This window comes from Lepidochelys kempii, chromosome 14, assembly GCF_965140285.1.
Source record: "Lepidochelys kempii isolate rLepKem1 chromosome 14, rLepKem1.hap1, whole genome shotgun sequence".
Taxonomy (NCBI): domain Eukaryota; kingdom Metazoa; phylum Chordata; order Testudines; family Cheloniidae; genus Lepidochelys; species Lepidochelys kempii.
In genome coordinates, this window is record NC_136393.1 from 6,017,596 (window position 1) to 6,044,910 (window position 27,315).

General features: G+C 47.7%; 1 protein-coding gene across 2 annotated transcripts in view; it reads right to left on the reverse strand.

The window, feature by feature from the left end:
• The window catches only part of MAP2K6 (mitogen-activated protein kinase kinase 6), a 94,345-nt gene that overhangs the window by 11,637 nt on the left and 55,393 nt on the right, over positions 1-27,315 (reverse strand). The window contains exons 4-12 of one of the 2 annotated variants that reach the window (XR_012154916.2): positions 26,937-27,050; positions 21,504-21,623; positions 20,279-20,395; positions 19,394-19,445; positions 16,466-16,593; positions 14,901-14,978; positions 9,863-10,002; positions 7,496-7,801; positions 5,257-5,302 (exon numbers count right to left, since the gene is read on the reverse strand). Coding sequence is in view for 1 of the 2 variants with exons in the window: in XM_073311641.2 (XP_073167742.1) it covers positions 5,257-5,302; positions 9,863-10,002; positions 14,901-14,978; positions 16,466-16,593; positions 19,394-19,445; positions 20,279-20,395; positions 21,504-21,623; positions 26,937-27,050 (795 nt within the window). In the remaining variant the exon portion in view is untranslated. The remainder of the gene's footprint in view (positions 1-5,256; positions 5,303-7,495; positions 7,802-9,862; positions 10,003-14,900; positions 14,979-16,465; positions 16,594-19,393; positions 19,446-20,278; positions 20,396-21,503; positions 21,624-26,936; positions 27,051-27,315) is intronic. The other variant, XM_073311641.2, reaches the window with a different exon arrangement.

Below are 27,315 nucleotides of genomic sequence, written 5' to 3' on the forward strand. Positions count from 1 at the left end.
CCGGAGGTTCTGTCTACATTTCTGTAAATGGAAAAATATGTGCAAAAAGCAAAACAAAAAACAAAACAATCCCAAACCCTACTTCGACCAGAAACTAACATGTGCTACTGACGGCTGCATCTCAGTGGGTGAGATCAATTCACTTAAACCAGAAATCACCAAGGCTTTGAGCAACACAGCAGCACCACCACTGCAATTTGCCAGAAGCAGGGTGAGGCTTATCTAACGATCAGTTATTCTTATTATTTATTTGATTGAAAGGAGAGCCTAGGAGCCCAGTCAGGGACAAGGACCCCACTGTGCATAGAACCCAAAAGACAATCCTTGCAGAGCTTACAGTCCAAACACCAATGTGCGTAAAATGGAGCAAACTGCTATGGCCCTCATCTTCATGCAGGATGGGGCTGTGGTTAACGCACGGGGGTGCTGGATTCAATTCTTGGTTCTGAGAAAGTCTTGCTTGGGCCAATCTCTCTGTGTCTCAGCTCCTCAGGTGTAACGTGGAGATCATATTACTCCCCAACCTCACAGGGGTGTTGGGAAGATAAATTGGGGTGCTCAGACACTACTCTGATTGGAACCATATAAGCACCCCTCACAGACAGGTCAACATGGGTGCATGACCCAGGTCCCAGCAGGCAATCTCCACCTTAAGCTAGGAGGTGTGACCCATGGAGACCAAAAGTCCCGGCATGCAATGCTCCACCATGATTTGTGTCGGTTCATTCTGCACAGACCTAAAAACACAGCTGTCCATTGCCTACTCTTGCCTGTATGGCACAGCAGTATTGAGAATGAGAGGGATTGCACACAAAGGTCCCATACACCTCACTGCAGGTATCTCTAACTTACATCCAGGCTGGTTTACTATTGGTTCATGAGAACATAAGAGTGGCCATACTGGGTCAGATCAATGGTCCATTCATCTAGCCCAGTATCCTGTCTGCCGACAGTGGCCAATGCCAGGTGCTTCAGAGGGAATGAACAGAACAGGATAATCATCAAGTGATCCACCCTGTTGTCCAATCCCAGCATTTGGTAATCCAGTGGGAAACAGCTAGATTTTTAAAGACTATGGGCAGAGGTTCACATGCATAATGCCCACACACTTGTGTAACTCTTAGTGCCTGTAATTTGCACATGAAATTGCTGAGGGGAAGCCAGGTGCGTTCACATACAAGGGCTAGTTAGGCACCAAAAGGGCCATTTGTGCGCTCGTCCAAATGCCAGGGCACAGCTGGGACGACAGCTAATCAATCTGGCTCAAGGTGCAATGTATTAGACGTGCCATTGCAGGGAGCAATAAAATCTCTGACACCTCAGCAGATTTGAGAGACCAGGACTGCAACGAGGCTTCATGCTTCTAAACTTTCATCCATTTTAGAACGTTTTCCTGGACATTTTGCTGTATTGTAATACCCACCCTCCACTCTTCCCTCTATCTCCCACTTTCTCCCCCCCACCTTCAAAATGAAAGAGCAAAGGCTATTTTGGCTGTGAATTTTTCACAAATCCTGTTTGCTCGTTTTCTCACTGCAGGCTATGTTCTGTCCTGGGTTACACCCAATCCAGCGGGTGTTAGTTTCGGAGCGAGTAGCCATGATTCCCTGTGCTCAGTGACCTACACTGGGCCTTCCAGTCACCGGCATGTGTTACCAAGTTTTTGCTGAATATTCCTTGCTGTTGCGTGCAGGCATCTGTGTGCAGTGGGAGTTATATGGAACCGCAATAGGCAAATCCAGCTCAGGAGAGAGATGCCACTGCATGGATCCCTCAGTCCCCCTACATAAACAGCAGGGCGTGGCAATCACTGCCTGAGTGCGGGGGAAGGAGACCTGGCCCTTGCCCATCTCCCCAGTGCTTACCTGAGCTACTGGCATTGGATGCTAGGCTGAGGATTTCAAAGAATCTACTTTTCAGATCATTTCCTTCACCCTTTCTCAGCAAAAATAAAAGCTTCCTGCGGCACCCTAACAGTAATGCAAGGATCATACCCAGACGACCTACTCACTCTGTGTAAACAATCCTCCAACACTCCTGCTGGGCAATCTTAACTGCTCATCACATTTCAAGAACCCCCCACCACACCTCAAATCTGAATTCGTCTGACATTTAAAGACTCTGTCAAAATCCTTCAAAACGTCTCACTGATGATATGGGACCAATTTAACTGGAGTCGGCTACATTGACAATTCCTGGCACAGGGGTCCTGCTACTCCCTTCAGCTTCTGACGCACAAGACGGTGAGCTGCTGGATGGAAGAAGTCCCTCCCGCAGCTCTCTTGAGGCTGGGCATGGGTGGGGTTTTGCTTTTCTGCTTGTGTTGCAGAAATGCCCTGCCAAGCCATGGGAAAAACAGCAGATGTGTCACCTCTTGGAGAGAAAAAGGCCCTTCACCTGGCTTTCTTTAAAACACTAACGTGCAGCTCATAAAACGGAGGAATGAAGAGCATGGATCACAGCCTGACTACATGACAATGTCTAAAGTGTACCCAGCTCTGCCAAAGAACATCAGTCCTGACCTGCAACACCTGCTGTAGCCCCACGCCCCTGCCCGGCTCTGCCAGTGCACCTTAAGTCCAACCCTGCAATACCCATACTTCAGTTCAGGGCTTCGTCGCAGCTCTCCTGATGCCCCTCAACTGAGACCTGCAACACCTTCTACTCCAGTTCAGGTTCCAAGTACCATCCTGCCAATGCGTCTCAATCCAGATCCAAGAGCCCTGCTGCTAAATGTAATTTGTTGTCTTGCATCTGTCAGTAAAGTCAATACAAAGTCCCTTTGCCAATAATCTTACAACCTAAATCAGACATTGGATGGACAGCGCACGTGAAGATGTCATGGGAGCGGTTATGGTTTAGGCTTGGCACCTGCATTATAAGCTTTGTTTGTTAATGCAGATCAAAATTACTTTTTGTCTGTTGCATTGACCGAGTGGAGACAGGAGAGGGTGGTTGGACGAGGGAAGAAGTGAGCTGTCTTAGGGTGGATTTGAAAAAGGAGAGTGATGTAGCTTGATGCACTAGAGGCTACTCCAAGCATAGGGAGCAGCATGTAAAAAAGGTTCAGAGACACAACTGCAAGGAGGAGGAGGAACATCTGAGAGAGGCATAGGTTTTAAGCAGAGAACAGGGCTCAAGCAGGTATGAGACAGGAGATAAGAGCCCGGAGATCATTTCTGCTGATCAGAGATAGTCACTTGACGCAAACCATGCCATTATATGAGTAGAGGCTAGGGAAAGATGCACTAAGTGACCTGAGTCACTTTTCACAAGTGCCCCGTGAACAATTCTCACAGCAATTCCCATTATTGTTTTGGTCACATGCTGATCCCTGCAGGATCTCAACCTCAGCCACTGGCTGGAAGAGAACAGTGCGCAAAGCTAATTGCCCAGCCACCTCCACATGACCTAGGCTGTATTTTACAGCCTGTAAGCTGTGGGAGAGGGATTCCTTTTGTTGTTTCATGCTCCATTTCACCTGGGGAAACAGGTTTTAAAAAAGAATTAAGCACAGACCACCGGTATCTGTTTTCCCACTACTCAAGTCAGAGAACACAGAGTCACATTTTCCATGAGAAACCCCAATTCCACAGGAAAGCAAAGAGCAGCCGTGTTCTAAAAAGGCAAGTCCGTTCCAGTACCGCAACTTGTAATGCCATTACAGAACAGGAGAGAAAAAGAAAAACCACCCCAAAACCACAGGACCTCACAACATTAACATCTGCCGTAAAATACCACAGTGTTGAGATATGTTGGAAAGGTGATCCAAGGGCCTAATTCAATAGACGTGAGCACAGCTACCAATGGGTATTATGCTGCAACAGACAAATCTGCCCTGGTGAGCCTTTTTGATAAAAGGCCATTTGGCAAAGGTCTGAGATTTGCTTTCTCTCTACATCTATCTATTCAATCATAAATAAAAACATTTGGTCTTCCCTTTGTCTGAAAGTCGGTGTGCAAGCAAAGCTGTGTGTAAAGTAGATCTCTACATAGTCTAATCGCATTACAGACCCCAGCAAAAATGCCACAGGAATTACTCACTGCTTACAAGTAATTTTTAAAAGGTGCATGACCTTCCAGTGCAGAGAACACCAATAGAGTGTTAGGAACCTTAAAGCTCTCTTACAGCAGGTATCGCAAAGACCCGTAAAGTGAGCCGGGAGGAAGCGACGAGGGAGGATACTTTCATACTTTCTGACTAACTTCCTTCCTGTGTCCCAGCAAATGGAAGAGGTGTTGGAAATGGCAGGGAGGGAGTGGGACATGCACCTGGGGATGGACAAAGCACTGGGCTAAAATAGAAACCAAGCAGAATGTCTAGGAGAGTGGGATGTTAACTTCACAAGCAGCTATTCAGCTCTGTTATTTCTCTCTCTCTCTCGTGTTTTCATCAGGACTCGGCAATTCCAGATTCTAACCAGAAATAGGAGCAGAAGTAGCTCCAGAAGATCAGGAGAGAGGTTCTGACCAAAGTGCAGTCTGGAGGTACAAGACACCTCATTGCATAGCCTGTTCTTGCCAAATCAGTTCCTACAGCTCTGGCTGAGTTTAGAGCAGTGTCTGAACAGCTGGGAGTTCACCTGTAGCTAAGCACACTTGACCTCTGAGCCCCTTTCAGCACTGCCCACAAATTACCTTGCATTGCCCTCCTATCATTAATCTTTTTCCACAGTTGCTTCCCCCAGCCCTGCCCAAAGCAAATATATTCCAAGCAGCAGAAGAAATTCAGTACGTGAATGCTTGTTTTGGTCACATGCTGATCCTGGCCAATAACATCTGGAAATCATTCGGTTCAAAAGCCTCCTCTCCAAGTTGCCATGGCAATGAATCTCTGTTGCACGTTCTGCTCCTGCTGCCCATGTGGAACAGCAATGAAAACTCTGCTCAGGATGGGTGTAGAAGGCCCTCATGCAGATCCTAGTGGAGAGTTTTGCCTTTGCCAACCCACCCTCATCCATCCTGGCAGTACTCCCCATACACCCTTGGTCCATTACACCGTTAGGGAAACATATTGCTCTTAGTTATACCAGTACACTTTCCTTTGATCTGAATGGGAAATGCACCTGAGTAACAAAGAACCAAATTTGGTACTTAGGCCAAGATTTCCTAGAACGAGTAGTGATTTGGGTGCTCAACTCCAGACACATGAAAGAAGGCATCCAAAATCACTAGTCCCCTGTGAAAACCTAGTCACTTTTGAAAACCTAAGCTTTAAGTCTGGCTACCATGTACCTTTAGCCTTGCCACACTCACCATAAGCTCTGGGTATGTTGGCCGTTCTTTGGAATTCTTCTTCAAGCTTAAAGGAAGGAAAGGAAATAAAAAGAGAATTATATCTTGTATGTAATTTAAGCAAAGCCATAAAAATACACCACGCAAATACCCAAAGATTTAAGTCCTGCATCCATATTTTCGATCAACAGCCCTCAGATTTCAGGACCTTCCAGTGACTGGAGTATGAACACTGTAGATTTCCCAGCAGTTAGTTTGTTTTGCGTCACTGTGACTCTGGCCTTTCCACGGCTCTGAACAGCTGATGCCATTTCCTGAAGACCACGTTCCATGGCACATCTCTGAAGCATGTACTCCTTCCTCGGATTCATTCAGTCTCATCAGGAATCAAATAATGAGCTGGCCTACAGCTCATTAAAAAGTCAACCAGAGTCTTTCTATTGACTGCAAATGGGATTTGGATCAGACCTCCCCAGCAGTCCTGTTTTCCCCATTTGTGTTCTTACTTCACAAGTTTGGGTTTATTCAAAACTCCACTATCTAGAAAAAGACATGCTACAAATTTAGGGCCATGCTCCGATTGCAGTCTGTGCATGCAGACCCCCACCGACATCCTGGGAGAAAGCTGGCAGCCTGTGCCTTCTAGCGATCACATCTCACCCATCAGATCCTTTGCATTTTAAAACTTTCAAGATAACATCCATCTGCAGCCATGGGCCTCTCTAAATTATCCCCTCTGTTACTTCCTTTTCCATTATCTATTCATTATTTGTGGCTCTGTCTGCCAAGGTTTATTCCCCAAGTGGCCCGCCACAGAGCCCCAAGAACTTGCAGGCTCAGCACACTCAGTTCATGACCCCACGACAGCCCAATGGCATGTACCCTCACTCCGCCACTGTGGTTTTGAGTCTTGGTTTCTCAGTCCCTCAGCCAGAGCAGCTCAGTTCCAGGGCAAGGACTGCATGGTGGTAGGGGAAATTACTGCACTTTGTGTTTCAGTAAAATCCTCTCGAGCTAGATATGGACTCTGGTGGTCAACAAACATACAGATAACGGTGACAAGCTACACCACTCACTTGTGGTCCACAGAGTCATTGAATAATGCCAGGGCCATCAGCTGCAAAAACAAACAGTTGCCCCAGCTCTAGTGGTGGCGATAGAAGGATTATCTCGTGGAAGGCCAATCATGAAGGGAGAGTGATACACACACTGTCATAATAATTAGACCATCTACAGCATTGTTCATATGAGCTCACTGCAGCCGGCATTCTCCAATTAACCTTCCCATAACCCCTGAGAGCTAAGTAAGTACCAGGGGCAGAGAGGTGAAGGGATTTGGGGACAGACATCAAACTGCAAGTCAGTGGCAGAAAAGGAACCCAGGAGCTCTGACTCCTGCAGGTACATCCCTAGACAGCATACATGCTAGCCAATACATTGCACATCTGGTGAGCTCTGAAGGGACCCTCTGAATATATTCAGGGCAAAATCAGGGCTTGCAGAAGTTGGCAGCTCCTCAATGCTCCAGCAAGGGAGTGGAGAACTGAATGGCTTGGAAACCCATGCCTGGCTATTATTTATCTCTGCACTTCAGTTATGGCATGGGGACAGTTACACGGAACATCCTTTAGTCTCCTCCACTACAACAGATGGCTCGGGAGGCTGGTGGCTGGGAGGTTATTTTTGCTTCCCTCCAGCAGAAAATAGCTTCTAATCACAGGACGTAATCGCTACTCACTTCCTGATGGTGTATTTATGGGAAGAAGCTTGGAGTGATTTTAAAAGATCTTGACACGTCCATGGGGAAAGGTGTCATGCTGAGCAAAACAAAAGTGTGAGCCTCAGCTATGATAAGCCACTCCACTGTGGGATTTGCCAGGCCCAAGGGAAGTGATGGATGCCCGCTGAGTAGATATTTCCTGTCTCTTGCTGCACATGGTTAGCTCACGTTTACTGTAACCGCAGTGCATTGGTATAATGCATGTCAAAACTGCTAACTGTGGTAAGTGACTGGGAAGAGATGCATCATATCCTTCAAGTCTGCAATGAGTCAAGCTTCAAGTCAAGCTGAAGGTGAGCTTCAAAGCTTGGATGTGTTCTCATCCAGCGTTTGGTCTGTGCTCTTGTTAATTTAGACTTCATGGAAAAGACTCATTTTTGGATTACCAATCCCACGGCATACAGCGGCAGGTTATTACTGAAGGAATTTAACGTTAATCTTTAAGAAGCCTTTCAAAACCCACTACTGATCATCACTGACCATAGAGTTCACAGCAATATGGAACCTCTGGTTCTGCCAAATTCTCTTTTCAGTTCCCTGAGCTTCTTTAACACCTCCTACATTTCTTGTTTAAGATCAGCACCCCAACACCCCCAGATCCGATCCTGGCCAGAAATTAAGGGTCCAAATCTGCTTCCATTGAGTTCAGTGATGTTGAACCAGGCCAAAGACACCAAGGGCCTGGTTTTCAGAGGTCCTGAGCACCAGCAGCTCCCACAGACATCAAGTGTGATTGTGGATGCTAAATCAGGCCCTCTGAGATGCACACACACTTTCTTGCAAGTCCTAAAAGATAGGATATTATCATTATAACCATCGCAAACAGTCTGGATTTCCTCTTCTTAAACCTGCTGGTGAAGTCCATGTGACCTGCAACAAGCAACGGGGCTTGGAAAAGCAAATAGCTCAGCGTTCTTTGGAAAACAACAAGCTGCCCAGCTTGCTCAAACAACCCTACAATAACAAAGCGGCAAGCAGGCAAGATGGAGGAAAGGAAGGTTGTCTAGAAAGGAGAATTTCAGTGTTTGGCTTCCAAAACGGGGGGTGTCACTTCCCCCTACCCGGGGGGGGGGGGCATCAGTCCTGCTCTGTGTGTGTGTGTGTGTAGAGCAGAAGTGGGGAAAATGGGATTGATTCTGCATAGTAAGAGGAGGAAATAAATTCCAGGAACCTTGAGCACGTGGCCGATTTAAACAGGGCCCCAAAGCAGAATCCCAAGTACTGTTTCTTAAGGTCCACTGGGCTGATGTGATAAACTCCTTCCTGGGGCACAAGCGGAGCTGGCAGGGCTGTGAGCCCTGACACTGGGAGATCAGGAACAGTCTCATATTTCTGCATTTGTCAGCCTGTAGCACTTCCCTGGCTACCATGCAAACAGCCATCCATCTGCCAACTTGGCAAACAGCAAGTGGCAAAACAGCAAATGGAAAAAAGAAAGGGGGGGAGGCCTCCGGAGTAGTTTCCAGGGAGGCTGAAGGGAGGAGCATTCAAATGCTGTAGGGCTGTTGCTAGAAGCTACTAAACAATGCACCTCAGGACAAGGACAAATGCCAGTCTATTTTAGGGGGCAGGAAGGATCTGTTCTTTCATGCAGCCTTCCAAACCTGCTGACAGCGCTAGTGTGCCCCAGGCTGTAACATGGATCCTTTACCTCTCCCCGTGCTCACCTCCTCTTTCTGCGCCTCCGGGCCCACCCTGCCCCACTGAAATCGACGCAGATGCCCTGCTGTAAGCCACAACAGAGCCTGCCCCCTGCACTGATCGAAAGGAAGATGTGACCGAGCTCTGAGTAAACTCTGAACTTCCACTACCCTCAGCTAGACACTCTGTGGCACAGCTTCCCGGGGCTCTGAGGCGGTGGGGGGGTCGTTCAGGGTCAGCGCTACATTTCCTGAAAGCCACAGGAAACAGCCATTCTCAGGCCCAAACACGTTCCACCCTGGATGCCTTACGGAAGGTTCACTCAGGCTCACGTGTCCGTGCACAGGAAAGCAGTGCGAGGCTGCTGATGTGCAGGGCCAGGGGTACGTGCATTTCTGAATCTTCTCTTGGGGGAAGCCACCTGTTGTGGAAAGAGAGGAGCCAATTCCAGGGCCCGGGTCATGGCTCCCCGTCGACAGCGGCACGAGGAGTGACTTGGGTTGTTTAGTTATTCAGCAAAGAATATAGTGGCTTGAAAAATTCTCTTCCTCCATCTCACCTCTGGGGAAACATCCCCCAGGTCAGCACAACTACTTTGAAGTAGTTCCAGTTTGGGACCCACACTACTTAGCTAGTGTCCCCTTTAAAGATGAAATGATTTGCCATTGTTCTCTCTCGCATTTCTCCCTCATGTCTAAGACGTGTGAGAGTCTCTGGACAGTGTGTGTTATATGCCCCATACACACAACATTTGAGTCTTTGCCTAAAAAGCCAGGCTCGCTACCTGGGGCTGTGACTTGTAAAGAGCCATGCTGGAGATCCCCGGTTCAATCCCTCGTGTCGGCCAAGATGGGAGCCGTCGCACACACTCAACGGGGAGTTTATACCAGCAGAATTAGGCTTAAGATTGGCGCTGATAGCACAATATCCCCCCAGGACCTCTTTCACACCCCTGACCAGTGACAGACAATTCTGGTTCCAGGCCCAGGGCATGCTGGGGCAGGAGGCTTCAGTTTTACTTTGTTCTAAGTGACGCAGCCAGCATTCAAGCCTCTTGCTCTTTACCGAATGCAAGGAAAACATATCAGAGCTACAGACTCCAAGCAGACAGGGCTCAGCCTTGGACTGAGCTTCCTGGATGCGTGGGGGCGGGAGGGGGGTCCTTCCTGGGTTTCCACAGCCAGAGCTCAGGAGGGATCCGCTTACCACTGTGAGGTAAAGTCGACGAACTCCGCTGAGAACTTGTCCGCCGGAAGCTGCGGCGACGGCTCCTCCACCACCTGTTTGAGCTGCTGGAATGGCGTCCCCCAAGAGTCATATGGAAACCGCAGGATCGCCAGCTCGATCTGGGGGGGGGGGAGAGGGGCAGGCATCAGCACGGAAGACACCCCTCCCCCCCGCAGCCTCGTGGCTTTAAAGCCCCACGAAGAGCTCGAGTGACACCGGCAGTAATGAAGGGTCTCAATCACTGGCTCTGTCAGTTTCCAAGGCACCTTTCACCACCTACCCTGTCTGAACACAATGCGCACTCTTTCCCGCAGCACTGCTCTCTGGAGGGGCTGGGGATGGGAGAGACCAAGACATACCCCATTACTTAGCACTCAGCTTAAATCCTCCTCTGCCAGAACGGAGCATAGGAGCAGGTCCCTACTTTGCAAGGGACACTAGTGGAACCAGTTTTAAAACACAGTCAAGGGGGTGCACTGATTTTTCTTCTCCCATACCAGATAAATCAGTGAACAACTTTTTCCACTTCTCTTCATCTCATGCTTCCAGGACTCGATCCCCACTGCCCTACCCCCTATGCCGTCATTCACACCCCTGCAAAGCGAGTCTGTATCATCACCACCTGGAAGAAGGGAGAGGTGGATTCATGGTATCTGTACTGCATCCACTCTGTCAGCTTGTAGCTTTACTATTATTTGTATTCTGAGAGTGCCTAGAGGCCCAACCAAGACTGGAGACCCACAGTGCTAGGTACTGTACATACCGATCATAAAGGTCAGTTCCTGGCCACAAAGATCTTACAATCTAAGTACAATGATAATTTCCTAATTTTCTTTTAATATGTATTATTCTGTGTGAAAGACCCACTCAAATTACAGGGGAAATGGACTATATAGCAAGTAAGTTAAATGCACAAAGTGAACAAATCTGAGATAAAACCTTTTCTCCCTCTTATCTCTCTCCATTACCCTACTCTCAGGTGTTAAAAATCAATCTTTGACCTATTGCTGTGACAAGTTAAGTTGGTGGAGTCCCTTTAACTCCAGTTTTCCTGGATTTCAGGGCAGATCTTCCAATTCTGAGTTTAAAGAGAGATTTTGCTAATAACCACCAAGTTTATTTTTATCTTTTTGAAATCAAAGAGACTCCGAAACGACAGACTCTCCGAGTAGGGATGGATGCTTCCCGATCAGCATTTCAGGCCCTTTGCTAGTGTTGGCTTGTACTGCCATCAGCTGGCCAGCTGAAGTTACACTCAAGTTGCTTTTCAGTTTTAAGCAGTGCAGTCGAACCCTAAAGCAATTTAACTTAGGAACACTGGGCTCAGTTGTGTCTCTAAGGCACCAACCAGGAGAGTCCCAGGATTCTTTGTGCCTCAGGGGAAGTGCAGGGTGCAGCAGAAGAGGCCAGTTCTGCTGGTTTGTGCTGAGTGAGGCAGGGCGATGGCACAAGAAGTAGACTGTGCACACCCTGAGCACACAAGTTATCCAAGGACAAGGCTGCAGCAACCTAGGGTCACAGCCTACCCTCACTGCCCCACCAGCAGAGCATGGGTGGAATTATCCTGCTAGGTCAGTGGGTTCCCCGCAGTTCACAACACTGCAGCCAGCTATTCTTGGGAAAAGCCACCGCACAGGGTACCTCCATGCCGCAGCTGGAGGTGGGCATACAGGCACTAGCTTTGATCAAGCCTAAGCGAGTACCGACCTAGGACTTAGGAGGGGACTGTATTGGGCAGCTAGCCCAAGCCGCTGTCTGTGCCACCACGGCCATGCTGTTATTTTGGGTGCTAGCTAGGTCAAAGCTAGCATGTGCACGTCTAGTACACCTCAAGCTGCAGTGCAGACGTACCCTTAAAGGGGGCTTTAAACCACTCCCTAGCTAAGGTCCTCATTACCTTCATGTCTGAGCGCCTCACAATCATTAATGTATTCAGACTTACAGCGCCCCTGCGAGGGACACAGTGCTATTAACTATTGTACAGATGGGACACTGAGGCACGGGGGCTGAGGGTAAAGTCTCTACAGGACTCTAAAGTCCCATTTTTGGAAGGGACTTAGGAGCTTCACTCTCACTGCCTAAGACATTTCAGCCCTTTTAAAAATGTCCCCTCGTGACTTACCTCAGCTCACACAGAGAAGGGGGATTGAACTTGTGCCTCTCAAGTGCACACCCTAAGCACCAGACCCTCCTGCCTCTCTAGAGAGGATGAGGAAGGCACACAGTGCGACTGCAGGAGTCCAAAAGACAGGAATTGGCTGAGGGAGGTTCCACAGACAGTTCTTGCCCTTTAAAATTGCTCCCACCCTGCCCGGAAGGAATGTCAGTCATTTTTCACTTAATTCAATGGAATTCACATGGAATTCAGAAGATATTTAAAGAGATGGGCTGTACTTCCTCTAGAGCAGGGTTTCTAAACCCGTGGGTCAGGACCCAAAATTGGGTCACCAGAATGTTTCAAAGGGTCGCAAGGCAGCTCCCGTGGTTCCTGTCTCATGTGGCTGGTGGGTCTCGCCTCCCCGTTCCAGGCACAGCAGCCTCTGGGGTCCCAGCACTACTCAGGTTTGGTCCTTCCATCATAATGATGGGAGTCCGGGTAGGCCAAATCTGAATGAGTGGAACTGCAACCCTGTGAGCCAGGTCACAACTCCACTCCCGCAAATTTGATCCAGTGAGGAGGGGCGGGGCCAAACCTGAGTAGTGTTGCAACCCCCGGAGGTTGCAACCCCCAGAGCAGGGAGCCAGGCCCAGCCAGCCCCACAGCACAGGAGCGGCCACTATGGGGTAAGTGCCGGGAAGAACCCAACCCCCATGGGGGCAGGATCCGACCTAAACCACCCCAGGGCCTCCACCCCCAGACTATTTACTGGGTCGCGACATGCCATAAACATTTACAAATGGGTCCTGAGCCCAAAAAGGTTGAGAACCACTGGTCTAGAGAAGGCTCAGTTTTGAAAACCATTTGGCACCAGAAAAGAAATGTGTTTCCATAAGTGAAATTACATGGAGGTAATTTCTCTTACCTGATCCTTCCCCTCACCACATCTGCCCAAAAATTATGGAAGAAAATATTGGGGGGAGCAGCCTTAGATGGAGATCTTTGGGCTGAGAACTACCACATTCATGGCAGGAGTGAAAGCCACTGGGTTTTTATGTAAGGGTCCCAGAAAGAGGCACCCCCTTCTTTTCCTCCATGTCACTTCCTGGAGATGACTTACATTGCCCAACCATGCACCGGGCATGCACAAGTCAATGTTGTTCTTTTCTTTAGTGGCTGCCAACCCCCTTCTTCCTGTTTTTAGCTCTGCACAGTGAAAGACAACCCTCCTGTTGTCCTGGTGGGAGAATCTCAGGAGCAGATGATACTAAACTGATACGAAGTCGGCAGATGATACTAACCTGCTCAAGACAGTTAAAACCAAAATGGACTGTGAAGAACTTCAAAAAGATCTCACTAAACTAAGTGACTGGGCAACAAAATGGCAAATGAAATTTAATGTGGATAAATGTAAAGTAATGCACATTGGAAATAATAACCCCAACCATACATACAATATGATGGTGGCTAATTTAGCTACAACTAATCAGGAGGAAGATCTTGGAGTCATCGTGGATAGTTCTCTGAAGACGTCCACGCAGTGTGCAGCGGCAGTCAAAAAAGCAAACGGGATGTTAGGAATCATTAAAAAAGGGATAGAGAATAAGACGGAGAATATCTTCTTGCCCTTATATAAATCCATGAAACGCCCACATCTTGAGTACTGCGTACAGATGTGGTCTCCTCATCTCAAAAAAGATATACTGGCATTAGAAAAGGTTCAGAGAAGGGCAACTAAAATGATTAGGGGTTTGGAACGGGTCCCATATGAGGAGAGATTAAAGAGACTAGGACTTTTCAGCTTGGAAAAGAGGAGTTTCAGGGGGGATCTGATAGAGATATATAAAATCATGAGTGGTGTGGAGAAAGTGAATAAGGAAAAGTTATTTACTTGTTCCCATAATATAAGAACTAGGGGTCACCAAATGAAATTAATGGGCAGCAGGCTTAAAACAAATAAAAGGAAGTTCTTCTTCACTCAGCACACAGTCAACCTGTGGAACTCCTTGCCTGAGGAGGTTGTGACTATAGGACTATAACAGAGTTTAAAAGAGAACTAGATAAATTCATGGCGCTTAAGTCCATTAATGGATATTAACTAGGATGGGTAAGGAATGGTGTCCCTAGCCTCTGTTGTCAGAGGATGGAGATGGATGGTAGGAGAGAGATCACTTGAACATTACCTGTTAGGTTCACTCCCTCTGGGGCACCTGGCATTGGCCACTGTCAGTAGACAGGATACTGGGCTGGATGGACCTTTGGTCTGACCCAGTATGGCCATTCTTATGTTCTTATGTTATGAGCTCAATGTGAGAATACAACACTGTGCCTTTAAATAATAAAAGTATTATGGGTTGACTGCTGTAGCTATAAGGCCTGCTGTCTCTAAGTGCATCACTTGGATGTGGGCAGCTGAGTTGCAAGGGTGTTCAGAGGGGAGACTGAAAGAGATCTTTGGATGTTCGAGAAATCAGGGTCCTCTCCTGCTTATTGGTTAGCTTATTACACATTGTCTTGGGTGTTCAGAGGAGTCGCACTCTTGGTTTCTGTTCAATGACATGTGACTCGGATTCAGGAATCTCCCCGCGTGCTGTGTCTCCTGTGACTGACTGTTTTGCAAGTGTGTTCATTGCTGTAGTTTCTAGGTGCTGACTGCCTAGTACGATTAGTGACAATCACTAGGATCTCAGATTACGTGGCTTAGTGAATTAGCACTAGGCTCCTTCCCCTTTAAACTGAGATATGCTCTGGGCTACTGGTGCAGAGAGAGCTGAATATCCCCCGGCTCTGGAACTGTGTCAGTGATCTGAAGGAGAGGTCCAAAACAAAACAGAACCAGAGAGGACTGTCAGCCCTGCTGAGTGTTCCCTTAAACCCCAAGCCCTTTCAGATCTGCCCTTTCAGGGCTCCATACTCTACCATAGTGATTCCCAGACTCCAGATATCCGATTTGACACTGTATCCTTTCTGGTTTAGCTCTGGGTTGATTCTTTCAGGCTGGAAAGAGAGACGAGAACAGTTTGAAATAGACATACAGGTTCAATCCCTACATCGTTCGGCCCCTCTCCATCCCCTTGGAGTGCCTGTTAAGACTGATGTGAGCTCCCCATACTGAGCAACTATTCCCTATGTTTCAGCAAATATCCCCAGAGCAAGTCTGCACCATCTCTGAATGCTTTCCAGCAGGCAATCCCCACTGCAGCACTAACCATGCTGAATGCACAGGACCAATCCCCAATCGCGAGGGGAGTCTTTGAGAGGAAACCCATAGGGCCATTTCTTTATTGAAACTCCACTCCCCTATTATCTCTTGACTGGATCTGGCCTACGGTCTCTGCAAGGACAGGCAACAAGACTGGGGACCGGAAGCGGATGGCATTTGCATTCTGAGATCTAGATAGTAAAAGCTGAATTCCTGTTTCCCCAGTTCCCAATTCGAAACATGGTCTGGCCCGGATTTATCCAGGAGACTGGAGGCCACAATTCACTAGTTCCTTAAGCCCCACGTAGGCATTTGCCCCTCAGCAAAGTAAAATGCTCCACCGGGGGTTGTGGGCGAAGGATTCCCCACCCCCCGGGTTAGTGTTTCACACCCACTCTCGCATAGGCATAGAAAAGTGCAAGGCAGGTGAGATCCATCCTGACTTAGAAGCTATAACAAAGCTGCTGCTACACGAACAGATCACCTAGGGAGGTGGTGGAATCTCCTTCCTTAGAGGTTTTTAAGGTCAGGCTTGACAAAGCCCTGGCTGGGATAATTTAGTTGGGAATTGGTCCTGCTTTGAGCAGGGGGTTGGACTAGATGATCTCCTGAGGTCCCTTCCAACCCTGATATTCTATGATTCTATGAACGTGGGGGGGAAACATGGGCCAAAAGGCGGTGTTCACAGCACCCCTGAATAGCGTAGCACTGTGAACCCTCTCCCGCGCTGGGCAATGGCACTGAAAGGGGAATTGCAAACCATCTCTTTAAAGAGCCAAAAGAGGCTGCACGCATTGGCTGCTAAGTGAACCTGAAGCAGCAGCTGTCCTGGGGCCCACAGGATGTCAAACCTGATGGGCCCTAATGTACCTGACCCTTCTAAATTGACCCCTCCGTGGTGCTCACAGGTGCCTCTTGCTGACTTTTCACAGAGGAGCCTGGATGTTGCTAAAAGTGTTATTGTCCCCACTGTGCAAATAGGGAAATTGAAGCAAAGTGAGGTTACCGGGGCTTCCTTATGATCACACAGCGAGTCAGTGTCAGCTGGGAACAGAACCCAGGAGTCCTGATTCCCAGCTTTGAGCTTTAGCTGTAAGAGCCTCCTCTTTATGTTTACAAATAATTAGACAATAAATAACTATAGAGGCATGTTTCACTAAGCGAGCCATTGAGACACATGCTGGAAGTTGCTCTGTTTTAGGTCTCCCGTTTTAAGATCATCTATTGCCACATTCCTCTCTACAGTGGGGCAGTCAGTTTCCCACACATCTTCCCAACTTACAGCCATGTAGGGCTTGCATCCTGCATCCATGGTTTTAGCAACAGAGTCAACGAGGTAACCGCTAATTCCAAAATCGCACATTTTCACCTGCCCCTGTGTATTGATCAACACATTAGAGGGCTTTACATCTGTAAGAAGGAACACACACCATCGTCACTGTCACAACTGGGCCTAGCCCCATCGTTTTAAAGCATCCCTGGGAGCGAACAAGGCGGGTTAGCTTCCTACCACCAGAAGGCACCCAAGCAATATCGACTGCATCAATCCACGCAGGCTCATCTGCAGGGCTTTTTTTAGCCACTGCACTAAGATTGGGAGCTGTTGCAAATGCAAAAGATTTTCCCCATTTACACAAGCCCCTCCCACGTCTTACAAACATTGCTCCCAGGGAAACTAACAGATTTCCCTGTTATTGTTACTTTGGGTAGGGCGCAGCATCATGATGTCACAGACGAGCGATGTCACAGAGCAGCACCCAGAAGCTGCCCGTTGAGCACACCATCGGCAGCACAGATAACAAAAATCTCCGCAGTGAAAATCCACCGCGTGGTGAGGATGCGTTAACTGAAGATGCTTTCACAGCAGCATGAAGGAAATCCCCAGAAATAAGATGTGAAGGGGCCAGGAGATGGGGAAGAAGGGTGGAAGTCGGGAAAGATGGGAGGAGAGAATAGAGAGCTGGGGAAAAGAGAAAATCGTAAGACAAGATACAGAGGCCAAAGTTTCCAAGAGTGGTCTCTAGTTTTGGTGCCCAACTTGAGTCACCTTGGGCCTGAATCAGAGATGCATCCAGAGGTGCTGGGACAATTTGTACAGTGGGGATGCTGAGAAGAATTGAACCAAACTGTAAACCCTGTATATGATGGAAACCACTTTAAGCCAGCACCCCTAGTTCCAGCCCCTATGGGTGCACCTGCAACTCCTACGGACTTCAGCTGGAGTTGGGAGCACCCAGACTTCCTGGAAATCAGGCCCAAGGGGTCAGAAATTCTATTGTTCTATCATACTTATCTGGCCTCCAACACCATAGTACGTGAGCATGCCACACTCAATATGTGAGGGAGGCCAGTGCTATTAACACCATTATTCAGATAATGTCTCTGTGCCTCAGTTTCCCAAGAGATTTGCCCAAGCTCACATAAAGAGGCCTTTGGCAGAGCAGGGTTTGAACCCAGGTCATTCATATCCTAGGGTAGTGCCCTCATCTAACCATGGGCTCATCCCTCATGCTGGAGGCACCCACCATTCCTTCTGAACCATTTGCTCTATCTACACATATTATAGAATAATACAAAGCTGTAAAGGCATCTGAGGGTTGCTAGCAGTGCCACCATCCCCTTGAGCCCACTAATCAGAACCTAGAGGTTCATGGTATTTAGCATCTTGTCTCTTTGCAGTCAAAGCCTCTGGCATCTGAGATCTTCCCCCCTCATTTATGATGTCGGAACAAGGAATTTTCAATTGAACTCAGTCACACAAACAAAAATCCAGAAGCGAAATGGCATTTCCCACCCACCATAAAATATCCAAAAGGCAGGAGCTCAACCTCAATTACACACATTATGTACAAGACACGATCCCCTGTTACGTTTGAACATCTATCATTTCAAACAACTCTTTCCCCAGCAGTCACGCTGCAGATATGGGCTTTTTTTTTTTCATGACAACAAATGGAAAACAATCCTTTACATAAACGCGCCAACTGATAAAAGAGTAAGTTAGTCAGTTTCCTATCATGTCAGTTCTTGGCATCAGCCTGAATGCGGGTTGTTGCTTTAAAGGGGACATTGTCAAGAGAGTTTAAACCCCAAATTTAGATTCTGCTAAAAACAAAAAACCAAACAAACCTGCCCGAATGACACAGAAATGATGCCCCCTTCAGCTTTTGCAACTCAAACCCTTCAATGTTGCAAGAGAGCATTAGGGTCAGATCCTGAAACTGATCTGACACTAAAGCGGAGGGCAAAAAACCCAAAAACAAATGGGGAAATAAATTATTATCGCTACGGTAAGCTACAGTAGCACCTGAGAGCCCCAGTTATGAACCAGACCCCACTGTGCTGTACAAACACACAACAAACATTTTTTCAGCTTTAATAATTTTGGATTTCTGATACCGGTCAGGAAATTTTGGGGGGTTGAAACACATACGAAGATATTTACCCTGCCAGTGTCTCTAATATTACCAAAACATTGCAGGTTTGATCACAAATCTGGAGATCAAATGTGGTTGCCAGAAAGGAAAATACGGTAGGCCCCAATTTTTATTTTTTAGTACCTATGTCGGGCTTTTTAAAGCTTAGTTCATCTATAAACGTATGTTGCATGCCTCTCCCACAGGCTAAGCTGTTGATCTGACCTGCATGAGAGGGTGAATAATCTGAGACTTGCTACCGGCCTTAGTGTAAATGCCACCAAATGGCAGTTCTGCCCCATTCTGCACCCGGAGAGGAGTTTGCATATGCAGAACTTGATCCCAAGCCCATCGCAGCCAATGGGAGTCTTTCCATGGACTTCAAGGAGCTCTGAGTTAGGCCCATAGTTAGCCAGCTGTGCCCTTCCCAGCATGCAATGGGGAAGCAGAAGCAGAAGAGGAATCCAATGAAGCAAGCAGGCAAATGATCCATTTCTTCTGCTAGCCAAGCGAAGGTGGAAGCTGTTTTCTGTGTTCAGCTTCAGGGGAGATATGCTGGCAAGTCGATGGGAGTTTTAAGAGCAACTCAACAACCCACCACTCATCCTGAGCAGGCTTTGGGTTATCCTGGGTTGCTGGACCACAGGATTTCCCCTGCCTCCCAAAGCTCATGTATTTGGGCTATCTTTAGTGCACCAAGCGAGGCTCTGAGTATAAGCCCTGCTGGACTAAGAGCGTGACACAGGGCTCAGTGAGAAACAAGCAGTGCCAGAACCTACGCAGGTCACACTTACCTCTGTGAATTACGGAGAGCTTGCTATGTAGATGTTCTAGTGCTTTTACAATCTGAAACATAACAAATCTACAGTGAACCAGAGCTGGCGGCGGCATGACGTGGCTGATCACACCTTGCTAGCTCACCTCTCCTGCCTCGACAGCGACTGCCCCGCGCTCGCCCCCTCGGCCTCGCTTGGGGGAAACGATCTTGGTTTGTCATTTTGGCAGCACACAGCCGTGCGTGCTAGGGAGGCAGCGTGCTCAGTGGCAGGTGTGGGCTAGTGTGCCTCGGTAGCGACTCCTAGTGGAGAGCTGAGAATGCAGCTCACCCAGGCGAGCCACGTTCAACTTTTCTTGCTACACAGGATCTTTAAAGAAGGAATTCCTGGGGGGCTCTTGCCCCCCGCCACGTCTGGACTTAGTATTCATGGCAATAGTTGTGAGATATGTGAGCATGCAAAATGAGTTCCTGCACTGGCAAGGACACCTCCCTGATTTCCACTTGACTCTCCCTCTAGCTTTCCTCCCTCCCTGGCAGGCTGGTCCCCTCCCCACAACCAACAGCTAACCTTCCTCTGATCCATACTGCTCTAAGGGAATATGCATGCTCAGAGATCTCCTGGGAATGACCGTACATTGATGGAAAGGAAAAGCAGCTGCTGTGCCCTCTCCACATCAATCGGGTTTTCTGCTTCATAATTGAAAAGCAGATCGGCAGATTTGAGAGCATTTATGGCTCATAAATGCAGACACGTCACCGCAGACCAAATACTGGAAGCCAAATAAGAATTAGCATGTGGGCTGGGTTGTGGGCCAAGTTCATCCCAGGGCTCCGATGGCAGGGACGCTAGATCCTCACAGCCTAGGTTTAGAATAGAAACATCACCCCTGCCTGTACTCACAGAGACGGCTATTTTCCCTAAGATGTCTTCAGGAATCGTCAGGCCTTTGTCAATGACATGTTTGTAGAATTTGTCCAGCGAGGTATCCATCAGCTCCATGCAAATCCACACATCTCCCTGGGGGAAAGAGAAAGCAAACATCTGCCCAGTCTCTCCTACAGCGCTCGCCCTTGGCTTGCTTTTGCTGGCTTTTTAAACGTCTCATAGAAGATTGCACTGGGCTTTCCATTCTCCTCCAAGCACACAATGGTTAAGTGCAATGTGTCTGATTTATATATGGTGCTGCACTACATGGCTCAAGGGTTTAAAAATCAGATATTGGGTAAAATTTTCCAAAGCACCTAAATGACTTAGGAGTCTAAGCCACACTGAAAGTCAATGGGACTTAAGTTCCTAAGGCCCCAAGATTTTCACAAGTGACTAGAGATTCTGGATGCCTCCATTTTTGGTTGTTCAACTTGGACTTCTCAAAGGGGACAGATTTTCGGAGGATGGGTGCTCAGCACTTTCTAACAATCAGGCCCCTCTACGGTGTCCCAGGTTCAGCACCCAAAAGCTGAGGTACCCAAAATCACTAGTCACTTTGGCCTAAATCACTTATGAAAATAGGGATGAGGTGCTTTTGAAAAATTCCCCAGTGGTGATTTTCTTCTCTAGTTCCCTGGCTCAATTCACGTCTAGAGCAGTATTTACCATTGGAGGGATGTTTAAGAGAACTATGGGTTAGGGGTGCCTGGGTAAGATTTACTGCCTGTGATAAATGGGAGGTCAGTTTAGAGAATCTAATGGTCCTTCTGGCTTTAAACTCTAGGCAACTCAATGTGCCATGAGCTGATGTTCTCAGCACGCAACTGTCCGGGTCTAAACAAACACTATAGAAACTGGTAGTGCCATAGAGATGGCTTTCCCCACCTCACCCAGGATCCTTGGGGGTTTTGTCTCCTCTGATCAAGGAAGCCTTTGTGAATCAGACTGTAAATTCCCCTAGGGATGGATCACGTCTTTATACCTACCTGCATAGCAGATTGCACACAAATGGTGGTGTATTAAAACAGACACCCCAGGGAGGGGCACAGCATAAGTGCCTAGATGGCTGGGGGAAAGGCTTACAATGTAGTCTAATCTTCTAACTTCTATTACATTTTTTTAACAGTGCCCATCACAGTGGCCTCCAAGCCAAGTAAGTGTAAGGCAAAGACGTAGGCAGGAATCCAGAATGCTGTACCTCTCGAAAGAGCGCACCATAGAAAGTGACTGTGAAGTGGCAGTCTACCGTCCTCATGGAGATATCCAAGTCCATCAGTAACCTCTTCTGCTCCTGGCTATTCACTGTGGCTCGGATCCGCTGGAAGAGAGAGCATTTTAGCACTGGCTCTCCCAGCCGCATGCCGTGTTTCACTCGCATATGTGTGCTCACAACAGCTACATGAGGGGAAAATGCCACACAATGCAACACACTGAAGTCCCGGCATTTACTCCGGATTCTAAATCATTTCCCCTTTTCCTGGCTCTCTTTACAACTGAGAGGCATTGTGGTCATATGGATAGAGCAGGGAACTGGGGGGGGCAAATTCTAGGCTGGTGTAAATTGCCACCACTGCAGAGCTGTAGCAATTTACACCGGCAGAGAATTTGGTCCTGGGAGTCAGGACTCCCGAGTTCTATCCCTGCCCAATGACTCCTTTTGTGGCTTGAAACAAGTCTATCAGATGTCTCAAATCAGGCACCCAAAACTACAGGGGACATTTGAAAATTTGGTCTTTAAACCTCTCTGTGCCATGGTAAAACAGGGATAATCAGGCTTACCTACCCCACAGGGGTGAGGTGGGATTTATGTCTGTGAAGCCCTGACAGATCCTCGGAGGAGAGCTGCTATAGAAGGGCAAAGGATTATTGTTATTGAAACATCTCTTTCTTCATCTCTTTTTCTTTCTCTCTCTCCTTCCATCACGGGAAGGCCCCAGTGACAGCTGCCAGCAAGTGCCTGTGATGCTAGGGTAGCTTTATAAGCTCACACAGTTAAACGTGGACCAGATGCAGATATTCTAGGCTCTTTGGTCAAAGGCACTGGAGCCTAATAATAGAATTAAATGGCTCAGCACTGTGGAGCAGCTAGGAAGAAAATAAGTAACAGATCTGTACGCTCCCACCATCCTATCTAACCCCAGTCATACCCATTTTCAGAGGGCTTTTGGAACCTGGTGGACACCAGAACAAAGAGGACAGACGAAATGTACAGAATGCAGGCTCTAAGGGTATGGCTAACCAAGCTGGGAATTACACCTCCAAGCTGCATTGTAGATGTACCTTAAGACTAGTCCTTGTCCCACAGATACTGGAAAAGCTTTGCTGTGTTCTTGGCAGTATTGATGAGCTAAGAGTTTTGTTTCACTTCACCCATTACTTTCAGCCTTGCATCTTTTTTTTTTTAAAAGGAAAATATCAGCTCAAATTCGGCCCAAGATTTAGGCTTTGTAAAAATAGCCTTTTAGAAAACTTATGTACAACACATCTGTTCTCACTTTTTTTCTTTAATTGCAAGACAGTTTGGGGTTTGTTTGTTTTTTAACTATTATTATTATTTATTCATATTGTGGTAGAACCTAGGGGCTCCAGTCATGGACCAGGTCCCCATTACTCTAGGCGCTGTACAAACACAGAACAAAAACACAGTTTTGCCCCCAGGAGACTAGAAACAAAAGTGAAACTGACTTTTCAATATTTTCAGTGTCCCAGCGAAGAGAAACCCACAGAAAAACGGAGCACAGTAAAAAGTAAATTATGGTTTAACAATTATTGCCATTTTAATCTACAATTTTCTTACAGAGGACTTTAACAAAATCATCAACCTGACAGGGTCTAGGGTGACCAGAGGTCCCGATTTTATAGGGGCAGTCCTGATTTTGGGGGCTTTTTCTTATACAGACACCTATTACCCTTCACTCCCTCTCCTGACTTTTTACACTTGCTATTATGTCACCCTAACACGGTCCCTGCACTAAATAGCCCTAAGTGGATCCCAGTATTGCCAGCCCCAAGATTAAAAAATTATGAATCAGGCTTCCAAAAATCATGAGATTGCATTAAAAAGCATGAGATTTCTTAAACTAATGTCTGGGTTTTCTCTTCTGGTGCCAGAACCTTTAGGGGTTACATTTTCAGGCTTTTCTCAACAGCCAGGAGGGCTAGAAATTTACTTTAAAATAAAAATTTGAAAGTGGCAATTCTCCTATAATCTCATGAGCCCAGGAGCTGGAGCTTTAAGAAAAGAATGCAACTTCGTGACAGCTGGTAACAAGGGGGTTCTTTGCTTCCGAGTGTTGGTATTCAGAGGGCCTTTCTGAAGCTAGCAGGTCCAGAAGCTGGATGAAGATGCTGAGCTTCTTGCATTTATCAGAGGCCATGAAGGCACGAAGCTGGAAGAGTCACTGTGGTGGGGCAGCTGCCCACACAGGCAGGAGAAGGGTTAAGGCATCCTTAGAGAACCCAGCCAAACAGGAGAAGGTTTGCTGGAGCAGCCCATATATAAAGGGCTGCTCAGCAGAGCAAGGGGCAGTCTCTTCTTGGAGAGCAAAGGGGAAGTTCTGCTGAGGAGCACCGAAGATACTACAGTGCTGGGCAGGGTAGCAGAGCAATAGGGGAGCTCTTGGCTGACCATGGCCAGACTGAGGCCTTGAAGAAAGGGCAGGGAAGGTGCTAGGGCTATGGGGGAAGTGGCCCAGGGAAAGTAGGCAGCGGGAATAAGAAGAGGGGCAGTAAGTGGCTGCCACCTATAGGGTCCCTGGACTGGGACCCAGAGTAGCAGGTGGGCCTGGGTTTCCTTCCCATACACATACACCCTTTACCTCTACTTGCTAATGAGGAGAGTGGCCTAAATCCAGACTGCAGTTTGTCCCTGAAGCCAGGGGCTAGACTAGTGACTGCAGTTGGCCGCTGAGGCAAGTGGAGGGACTGAGGACTGCCTGTCCCCCGAAATGGGGGAGACAGCGGGCTGGGGCACAGCTGGAGGGCCATGTCCCAAGAGGACACCGTGGTCCGGGAGCAACGCAGGTCCTGATGGTGTAGACGGTGGAGGAAGCGGAAGTAATGGCGAGTGAGACACCACTAGTAAAAGGCGCCCTGGTGGTCCAAGAGAGCTAATCCCCAGCAGGAGGCACCGTGGCAGCAAATTAGCTCTGCTACGATCACCATTTGTAAAACAGATGTTCTGTGTCAGAGGCATAGGGTCTGGGGGTCTGCTGCCCCTTTGTAAGTGTAAGGAGAATCAGGCCCCAGGTCTTCTGATTGTGGTATACACACTGCCCAATACTACGTATCCCTCTCACTCTTCATATGCATGTATATTCAGAGTTATAGATTTTAATGTCAGAAGGGACTGTTATGATCTAGTCTGACCTTCTGTATAACAGGCCAACGAGTAATTTCTAGATCAAGCCCTTAACTTCTGGTTGAGGTAGATCATATCTACATGAATGAGATCCAGTCATGATCAAAAGCCTTTAAAGTGATGAAGAATCCATCACATTCCTACATCAAGTATTCCAGTGGTTAATTCCCCACAATGTTAAAAAATTGGGCTTTATTTCTAATCTGAACGTGTCCCACTTCAGGTACCAACCACTGGGTCTTGTTATGCCTTTTTCTGATAGATTAAAGAGCTGTCAAATACCAAAAGTCCCTGAAGGTACTTTTATTACAGGTACTATTTACTTGGGGCCGGGGGGGGTGTATAAATACATACATACCCACCCATGGATTACTAAAGATGCAGAGGAGCAACCCCATGAAATGATGACAAAGATAAAATAAAATGAACGTAGGTTAATATGAACGGAAATGGGTAAAGTTCACAATACAGGGCTCAGATCAGAGTGTATTGCAATTACTGCCTCCGTCAGAGGGGTTACAACAAAGATTACCCCATTTGCCCCCCAAAAATGTCATGTTAAATTTGGAGACGGGATACATAAACAGTGCACACAGACACTCCTTGCATCCTTTTATTCTGTTTGCAGTAAGAGAAATTCACCTCTTCCTAAAGTTCTAACGCAGGGGGAGGCCGAGGCCAAAGGAAAGGCCCTTACACTTAATAGGGACGTACAGCCTGTGGAGAATGCATCTCCTTGTGTGATGTGGTGCATCTTCATCCACCCACAAGTCTTCTGGAATCTCCATGGTCTGCACATGCCTATTAAAAGTGGATGCTCTTAATTATATGTGACCCTTAGGCTCCTGTTAAGTGGCCTGCAGTGCAAAACATGGATCCTCCCGACTTAATGGGACAAATTCACACCTGCTGTAGTTGGTTTTCAAACTACAGTAACTCCTCACTTAATGTTGTAGTTATGTTCCTGAAAAATGCGACTTTAAGCGAAACTATGTTAAGCGAATCCCATTTCCCCATAAGAATTAATGTAAATAGAGGGGGTTAGGTTCCAGGGAAACTTTTTTTTGCCAGACAAAAGACACTATGTATGTATATATATATATATATATATACACACACACACACTAAATTTTAAACAAACAATTTAATACTGTACACAGCAATGATGATTGTGAAGCTTGGTTGAGGGGGTGGAGTCAGAGGGTGGGATATTTCCCAGGGAATGCCTTACTGCTAAATGATGAACTAGCAATTGGCTGAGCCCTCAAGGGTTAACTCGTTGTTAATGTAGCCTCACACTCTACAAGGCAGCAGGAATGGAGGGAGGGGAGACAGCATGGCAGACAGAGACACACACCGTGTGTGTGTGTGTATGGGCATTTCCCCTTTAAGTACGCTGACCCACTCAAGTACACTGCCTTGTTAAGTTAATCAACAAGCTGAGACCACACCTGCCACCAGGAAGCTCCTTACATCCTGAGCCCTGTCCTGTGTCCCCCTGCTCTATGGAGATGGGGTAAGCGGGGTGCAGGAGCAAGGGGGAGGGGGACACCCTGACATTAGCCCCTCTCTTCCCCACCCCCACACAGCAAGCAGGAGGCTAGGGGAGCAGCTCCAAGGCAGGGGACAGGAGCAGCACAGGGCAGTAGGGGGGAGGGACAGCTGAACTGCAGGCCCTTGATAGCCTGCTGGGCGGCTGCTGCACAGGGAACTTAGGGGAGTGGGGAGCTGATAGGGGGGCTGCCGGCCCACCCTGGTTCCAAGCCCCAACCAGCTCGCTGCAACGAGCCTGCAAAGCAGGCTGCCAAACAACATTATAAGGGAGCAATGCACAACTTTAAACGAGCATGTTCCCTAATTGATCAGCAATGTAACAACGAAACAACGTTAACCGGGATGACTTTAAGTGAGGAGTTCCTGTAAGCCAGAGTGTATATCTCCACTAAGAAAAGAAGTGTACTTTCAAAACACCAGAGCTAAGGCATTTTAAAGTCCTAGGTGTGCAGATGAATAACTTGCCCTGTCTACACTAGGATTTTTGAACACGTCAGCGGTCACATTTGAAAAACACACCTTTTTTCCAAGTGTAGATCTGGGCTTGAATTAGGCTTAATGTCCTGTCCATCTCAGCACCTCCACATGGAAAGAGTAAGTCCCTTGTCAGACTAAGGCCTACTCGAGTGAAGGTAAGAGTGGAAGCTTATGTTGAGGACAGCCTGACGGGTCAGCACACATACACACATAGAAAACACCTTAGGAGTCTCACCCTACCTTCACCGCCATGATCTGTGCGCTAGGCATGTGCCGCATCTTCTCCACCACCCCGTAAGCACCTCGGCCCAGTTCAGAGATCGGCTCCAGGTCATCGGCCTTCACTTCAAAGTTCTGTGGGAGGAAAAGACCACCGTGAAAAAGGCCAAAGGCAACAGAACAGGTGCAGCGGTTTTCCTCACTGAAGGCACCATGGACAGGGTGATAAAGGAAGTCAGGAACTCCTAAGATCTAGGTCTTGCTTGAACACCAGCTCCCACTGGTGGTACTGGGCAGATGACCTTCCCCTCTCTAGCCTGTCTCCCTATCTGTAAAATGAGGATAAGAATACTGACCCTAACCCCCAAGGAGTGCTGTGAGGATTAGCTAGGCCCCAGAA